Below are 7,915 nucleotides of genomic sequence, written 5' to 3'. Positions count from 1 at the left end.
CATCATGATGCAGCCGTACAAGCCGTACAAGACGTGCAGTTCTGGTCGCCCAGATACAGGAAGGATATTTAGTTTAGTCTAGTTTAGTTTTGTTTAATTTAGTTTATTGTCACATGTACCGAGTTACAGTGAAAATCTTTTTGTTGTGTGCTAACTAGTCAGCGGAGAGACTATACATGATTATAATCAGGCCATCTGCAGAGTATAAATGCAGGATAACGTTTTCGGGCAAAAATCGCAAGAGATGGGGTAAAATCAGGCTCAACTCTGCATATTCTCATTCTCTGAATTTAATTTAAATGTACAGATATATTTAATTTTATGGAACAACGAAAATGTACAGAGCCGCTTCGTATGTACATCTGTGTGATGGCTTCGTTCACATAATTTACATGATCAGGGATATATCTGTGCGTTAACCACATACATTATACACAGAATATGTACACACATTCATAGGATGCAAACTAGACCTCGTACATTAAAAAAGTAATGCAGTGTGTCAGAAGTAACACGTATATACATTGCCTCCTTAAAAACACCGCCCACTTCCAGCAGCAATGACGACACGTGTGGACCGGCAGTAAGCCCAGCAGTTGTTCCAAGATGAATTAATTGTATTCACACTAATTCTCATCCTGTGACGGCTCAAGGGGCTTCCCTACTTATCAGGACCAGAAAGAGTGCAAATCCCATTTGCCCCATATCCCTCTAAACCTTCCCTATCCACGTACCTGTCCAAATGTCCTTTAAACGATGTTATAGTACCTGCCTCAACTACCTCCTCTAGCAGCTCGTTCCATGCACCCACCACCCTCTGTGTGAAAAAGTTTGCCCCCCGGGTTCTTTTTAAATCTTTGCCCTCTCACCTCTCACCTGTCTCCCCTGGTTCTTGATTCCCTGACCCTGGGTAAAAGACGTGGTACATCAGACGCTGCCTAACACACTGACCACTTTGTTTATTTTAAGATTAGGCTAAATGCAGGAAAATTGTTCCTAATGTTGGGGGAGGCCAGAACCAGGGGCCACAGCTAAGAATAAAGGGGAGGCCATTTAAAACTGAGGTGAGAAAAAAACGTTTTCACCCAGAGAGTTGTGAATTTGTGGAATTCTCTGCCACAGAAGGCAGTGGAGGCCAATTCACTGGATAAATTTAAAAGAGAGTTAGATAGTGCTCTTGGGGCTAGCGGAATCAAGGGGTATGGGGAGAAGGCAGGCACGGGTTACTGATTGTGGATGATCAGCCATGATCACAATGAATGGCTCGAAGGGCCAAATGGCCTCCTCCTGCACCTATTTTCTATGTCTATGTCTATTAGTGATGAGGGCATGAATAACACCCAGAGCACTGGGCAATAGGGAGGTGGGTTGTGGAGAGTGGATGGACTCTGTGCATTCATACCATCTATTCCCCTCACGATTTTATACACCTCTATAAGATCAGCCTCCTGCGCGTCAATGAAAGGAAGCATGCAGGTACAGCAGGCAGTGAAGAAAGCCAATGGAATGTTGGCCTTCGTAACAAGAGGAGTTGAGTATAGGAGCAAAGAGGTCCTTCTACAGTTGTACCGGGCCTTGGTGAGACCGCACCTGGAGTACTGTGTGCAGTTTTGGTCTCCAAATTTGAGGAAGGATATTCTTGCTATGGAGGGCGTGCAGCGTAGGTTCACTAGGTTAATTCCCGGAATGGCGGGACTGTCGTATGTTGAAAGGCTGGAGCGATTGGGCTTGTATACACTGGAATTTAGAAGGATGAGGGGGGATCTTATTGAAACATATAAGATAATTAGGGGATTGGACACATTAGAGGCAGATAACATGTTCCCAATGTTGGGGGAGTCCAGAACAAGGGGCCACAGTTTAAGAATAAGGGGTAGGCCATTTAGAACGGAGATGAGGAAGAACTTTTTCAGTCAGAGGGTGGTGAAGGTGTGGAATTCTCTGCCTCAGAAGGCAGTGGAGGCCAGTTCGTTGGATGCTTTCAAGAGAGAGCTGGATAGAGCTCTTAAGGATAGGGGAGTTAGGGGGTATGGGGAGAAGGCAGGAACGGGGTACTGATTGAGAGTGATCAGCCATGATCGCATTGAATGGCGGTGCTGGCTCGAAGGGCTGAATGGCCTACTCCTGCACCTATTGTCTATTGTCTATTGTCTATTGTAGCAGAGTGACAAAAACTGAGCACAGTACTCCAAGGTCTCCAAAAGATCTTGACAAATTCATCCCAATGTCCTGGTCTCTAGAAATGTGATTTCAATAAAACACAGCCTGCGACTGTTCCTGGGGCTGTGTGTGTATTTGAGGTGAGGCGCGCGGGAGTCCAGTGGGAATGCCCAGGCCCGGTGATGAGGCAGGGCCTCAGATTCACCCTCCATTTAAGGCGAGGTCCAGATCTTCTGCCTTGAAGAAAACGTTACAAAGAAGCGTGCGTCCCTTCCACTTGCCATCTGCCAGAGAAGGCTGGTTGTCCACGGTTGTTGGAGGCCAGGCCTTGGTTGGGATGTCCACCTTGGGTTGGTCATGGTCGGTGGAGAGCCTTGGCCGGCGGCACTGGCCGGGCAGTGGAGGAGGTGCTCGACCCAGATCAGAAGCTGCCACAAACTGCAACACAGCTGGAGCTCGGAGGTGTCTGGGCCTCCCCGTGGCAGGTCCATGCCCGGCCTCTGCCCGGGTCAGTGGCTGGAGCAGCGGTCAGTTGAGCGGCCGTGCGGTGCGGCTGGCCCTGGGGAAGCGGTGCACCTTGACGTGCTTGGACAGGTGGTCACTGCGGGCAAACCTCTTCTCACAGACTGGGCACTGGTACGGCTTCACCCCCGAGTGGGAGCGGCGGTGTCGGGACAGCTCGTCGGACCTGGAGAACCTGTAACACACCACGGAGACGTCAGTTCAGTGTGGGGAGGGGTGGGGAGGGGGTGGGTGGGTGGGGTTGGGGAGGGATGGGTGGTGGGGAGGGGGTGGGTGGGTGGGGTTGGCGGAGGGATGGGTGGTGGGAGGGGTGAAGAAACAAGAGGTGGGGAGAGAGGGGTGGAGGGGAGGGGAGGGGGAGGGGTGGTGGTGGTGGGGGGTGGTGGGGGGTGGAGGGGAGGGGGAAGGAGCAAGAGATGGGGAGGGGGTGTGGCAGGGGAGGGGTGGAGGGAGGGGAGGAGGGTGGGGGTGGGGAGGGATGGTGGTGGGGAGGGGTGATGGAGCAAGAGGTGGGGAGAGGGGTGGGAGGGGAGTGATGGAGGGGAGAGGGGGTAGGAGCAAGAGATGGGGAGGGAGGGGTGGTAGGGAGGGGTGGAGGGGAGGGGGTAGGAGCAAGAGGTGGGGAAGTGGGGATGGAGGGGAGGGGAGGGGAGGAGGAGAAAGAGATGGGGAGTGGGGATGGAGGGGAGTGGAGGGGGGGAGGAGAAAGAGATGGGGAGTGGGGATGGAGGGGAGGAGTGGGGTGGTGGGGGTGGGTGTTGCGGGGGAGTGGTGGGTGAGGAAGGGGGATTGGAGGGGTGTTGGTGGTGGGGGAGGGTGGTTGAGGGGGAGTGGGGGGTGGAGGGGGTTTGAAGGAGGTTTGGAAGGGTGTTGGGATGCGGAAGGGAGTTGGAGAGGAAAGGGGTGTTTGGAGGGGTGTTTGGTAGGGTTTTGGTGGTGGGGAGGGTGTTAGGGGAGCGGGGGTGGAGGGGAGGGGGAGGGGGTGGTGGTGGGTGTGGGTGTTGGAGGGGAGTGGGGGGTGTTGGTGGAGGGGGAGGGGGTGGGCAGGGGAGTGGGGGGTGGAGGGGAGGGGTGGTGGAGGGGAGGGGTGGTGGAGGGGGTGGGTTGGGGGTGTGGAGAGGGTTGGTGGTGAGGCGGGTGTTGGGGTGGGGATTTGGAGGGGTGTTAGTGGAGGGGAGGGGGGGTGTTGCTGGTGGGGGAAGGTGTTGGGGGGGAGTGGGGTGTTGGTGTGGGGTGTTGGGGTGGGGTGTTGGGGTGGGGGTGTTGGGGTGTGGAGGGGTGTTGGGGTGGGTGTGGGGTGGGGGTGTGGAGGGGGTGTTGGGGGTGGGGGGGTGTGAGAGGTGTGTGGACGGGTGTTGGGGGAGGGGGTGTGGGTGGGTGTGTGGATGGTGTTGGGGTGGGGGTGTGGGTGGGGGTGTGGAGGGGTGTTGGGGTGGGGGTGTGGGTGTGGAGGGGTGTTGGGGTGGGGTGTGGGAGGGGTGTGTGGATGGGTGTTGGGGTGGGGGTGTGGGGTGGGTGTGTGGATGGGTGTTGGGGTGGGGGTGTGGGTGGGGGTGTGGAGGGGTGTTGGGGTGGGGGTGTGGAGGGGTGAGGGTGTGGAGGGGGGTGTGGAGGGGGGTGGTGAGGGTGTGTTGAGGGGTGTGTTGAGGGGTGTGGTGGAGGGGAGTGTGGAGGGGGGTGTGGGGTGTGGAGGGGGGTGTGGACGGGTGTTGGGGTGGGGTGGGTGGGGGTGTGGGGGGTTGTGGGGTGGGGGGGTGTGGGGGGGTGTGGATGGGTGTTGGGGTGGGGGTGTGTGGAGGGGGGTGTGGGGGTGTGGAGGGGGTGGTGGGGGTGGAGGGGGGTGTGTAGGGGTTGGGGTGGGGGGGTGTGGAGGGGTGGGGTGGGGGTGTGGAGGGGGGGTGTGGAGGGGTGGGGGGTGTGGAGGGGGGTGTGGAGGGGGGTGTGGGTGTGTGGAGGGGGGTGTGGAGGGGGGTGTGGAGGGGGTGGTGGGGTAGGGGGGGGTGTGGAGGGGGGTGTGGGGGTGTGGAGGGGGTGTGGGGGTGGAGGGGGGTGTGTAGGGGTGTTGGGGTGGGTGTGGGGGGGTGGGGTGGGGTTGGGGTGGGGGGGGTGTGGTGGGGTTGGTGTGGGTGTGTGGAGGGGGGTGTGGAGGGGGGTGTGAGGGTGTGTTGAGGGGTGTGTTGAGGGGTGTGTGGAGGGGGGATGTGTGGGGGTGTGGACGGGTGTTGGGGTGTGGGCGTGGGGGTGGAGGGGGTGTTGGGGTGGGGGGGTGGGTGTGGGGGTGGGGGGTGTGGGTGTGGAGGGGGTGTTGGGGTGGGGGGGTGGGTGTGGAGGGGTGTTGGGGTGGGGGGGGTGGGTGTGGGGGGTGGGTGTGGAGGGGTGTGGGGTGGGGGGGTGGGTGTGGAGGGGTGTTGGGGTGGGGGGGGGGTGGAGGGAGGTGTGGGGGTGTGGAGGGGTGTTGGGGTGGGGGGGTGGGTGTGGAGGGGTGTTGGGGGTGGGGGTATGGAGGGAGGTGTGGGGGGGTGTGGGTGGGGGTGTGTGGAGGGGTGTTGGGGTGGGGGTGTGGAGGGGGTGTTGGGGGGTGTTGGGATGGGTGTGGGGGTGGGTGTGGAGGGGGTGTTGGGGTGGGGGGTGGGTGTGGAGGGGTGTTGGGGTGGGGGGGGGGTGGAGGGGAGGTGTGGGGGTGTGGAGGGGGTGTTGGGGTTGGGGGGTGGGTGTGGAGGGGTGTTGGGGTGGGGGTGGGGGTATGGAGGGAGGTGTGGGGGGTGTGGATGGGGGGTGTGTGGAGGGGTGTTGGGGTGGGGGTGTTGGGGTGGGGGTGTGGAGGGGGGTGTGGAAGGGTGTTGGGGTGGGGGTGTGGAGGGGGTGTTGGGGGTGGGTGGTGGGGTATGGGGAGGAGGTGTGGGGGTGTGGATGGGGGTGTGTGGGGGGTGTGTGGAGGGGGGTGTTGGGATGTGGATGGACCCCCTCCTCTCACTGACCTCCACCCACACTGGGGCCAGGTGCAGGCGAAGGCTTCTCTCCGGTGTGCCGGCGCAGGTGGGCCTTCAGGTGGCTGCTCTTGGTGTACATCTTGGTGCATCCGGGAAACGTGCATCGATGCATCTTCAGCAGCTGCGCCGTGTCGCCCCGCTGCAGCCTCTGGCCCAGGACGGCAGCAGCTGCACCCGTGCATGCCTCATCCCCGCCGGGGGCCGGCTTGGCGGCGATGGGCATGGGGGCGATCCGAGCGAGGGGCCGGGACGGGGGCATGAGGTGGGGGTACCAGGGCAAAAGTCTGGCCCTGGATATTGACCAGGAGTTGGGTCACCTTCAGTTGCCCCCGCGGCTGAGGGCTGGGCTCCTGCCCCCCCTGCACGTGAACCCCGGGGGGGTCCGAGGTCTGATCCCGTCCCCGGCAGTGCCCCCTCGCCCACGCCTACTCTCCTGCCCCCCCCTCAGCTCCAGGGCAGGGGGTTTGGTCAGACCCTTCCCCTCCGCCAGGCGGTGGGGCCCCTCCCCAGGAACCTGTGGGCCCCCCAATCTGCCCCATGGGCCCCTCCGGCAGCTCCATCCCCATGTTCTCCTCCAGGAAACTCCTCGATCTCCTCCAGAGTCGGCTGGAATAGCCCCGGCTCCTCCCTCTCCGCTCTGCCCCCGTGGCCCGTCTGTGACAGGAGGTAGTCCATGATGCCGTCCTGGTTGCCCGCGGGCCAGGGCCCGGCGTGACGCCGGCCGGCACGCCCCGACTCGGGACTGGAGCACGAGCGGGAACTGCAGCAGTCACTCTCTTCTCTGATTGCGGGGCGAGGGCAGCATCTGGTAGGCAGCGCGCTCCACCACCATCCCTCCCAGACGCACCAGTGGGCAGCACGTCTGCAGGAAGCTCCCTCCGGCTCCAACAAGGTGGTCTCATCATGGTGGGCTTGAGAGCCCTGTGGCCACGCCCTGGCACCACCCCGCCTCAGGTCCGGCTCACCCCCTGGCACACACAAGGGTAACGTCAGCCACGGGTCAAGGTATAAACAGACACCATACAGCAGTACCACAGGACACAAGTGGAAGGCAAGGGGGGAAACATTTAATAGGAGACTAAGGGCTAACTTTTTCACACAGAGGGTGGTGGGCGTATGGAATGAGGAGGTAGTTGAGGCAGGGACTGTTGCATCGTTTAAGAGTCATTTAGACAGGCACATGGATCAGACAGGTTTAGAGGGATATGGGCCAAGCGCAGGCAAGTAGGACTAGTGTAGATGTGACATGTTGGTCGGTGTGGGCAAGTTGGGCTGAAGGGCCTGGTCCACGCTGTATCTCTATGACCCTATTAGTACAGCACAAGAACAGGCGGCACAGTGGTACTGCGGGTAGAACCGCCGCCTCACAGCGCCGGAGACCCGGGTTCGATCCTGACCACCGGGGCTTTCCGTAGGGAGTTTGCACGTTCTCCCTCGTGACCCCGTGGGCTTTCTCTGGGTGTTTCCGGTTTCCACCCACACTCCAAAGATGTGAAGGTTTTGGAGGTTCATTGGCTTCTGTAAAATTGTACACTTTCCCTAGTGTGCTTGTGTACGGTGTGCTCGATGGTCAGCACGGACCCGGTGGGCCGAAGGGCCTGTTTCCGCGCTGTATCTCTATAGTCTAAAACAGGCTATACAGTGAATGGCAGGGCTCTGGGTAGTATTGTAGAGCAGAGGGATCTAAGAATGCAGGTGCATAGTTCCTTGAAGGTATAGTTGTAGGTAGATAGAGTGGTCAAAAAGGCTTTTGGCGCATTGGCCTTCATCAGCCAGAGTATAGAAGTTGGGTGGTCGTGTTGCAGTTGTATAAGACGTCGGTGAGGCCGCATTTAGAATATTGTGTTCAGTTCTGCGCACTGTGCTTTAGGAAAGGGTACAGAGAAGATTTACGAGAATGTTGCCAGGACTAGAGGATGTGAGCTACAGGGAAAAGTTGAGTAGGCTGGGTCTCTCTGTTCCTTGGAGCACAGGAGGACGAGGGGTAATCCGATAGAGGTGTATAAGATCATGAGAGGAACAGATCGGGTAGTTGCACAGAGTCTTTTGCCCAGCGTAGGTGAATCGAGGACCAGAGGACATAGGTTTAAGATGAAGGGGAAACAATTTAATCAGAATCCGGGGGGTAATTTTTTCACACAAAGGGTGGTGGGTGTACGGAACAAGCTGCCAGAGGAGGTAGTTGAGGCTGAGACTATCCCAACATTTAAGAAACAGTTAGACAGGTACATTGATAGGACAGG

At 59.1% G+C, this 7,915-nt stretch overlaps 1 protein-coding gene across 1 annotated transcript; it reads right to left on the bottom strand.

Annotated features, from left to right (window-relative positions):
* Positions 1-1,893: 1,893 nt before the first annotated feature.
* LOC144602008 (Krueppel-like factor 15) lies at positions 1,894-6,504 on the bottom strand. Its single transcript, XM_078414692.1, is given in 6 exon segments — positions 1,894-2,857; positions 5,661-5,691; positions 5,694-5,940; positions 5,942-6,031; positions 6,147-6,452; positions 6,454-6,504. Coding segments are annotated over 6 exon segments (894 nt in total). The 3' UTR covers positions 1,894-2,688.
* Between the last annotated feature and the right edge of the window lie 1,411 nt (positions 6,505-7,915).

This window comes from Rhinoraja longicauda, chromosome 17 (assembly GCF_053455715.1).
Source record: "Rhinoraja longicauda isolate Sanriku21f chromosome 17, sRhiLon1.1, whole genome shotgun sequence".
NCBI lineage: Eukaryota > Metazoa > Chordata > Chondrichthyes > Rajiformes > Arhynchobatidae > Rhinoraja > Rhinoraja longicauda.
Note: the sequence above shows the minus strand (reverse complement) of the source record. Positions and strands in the feature narration are given on the sequence as shown.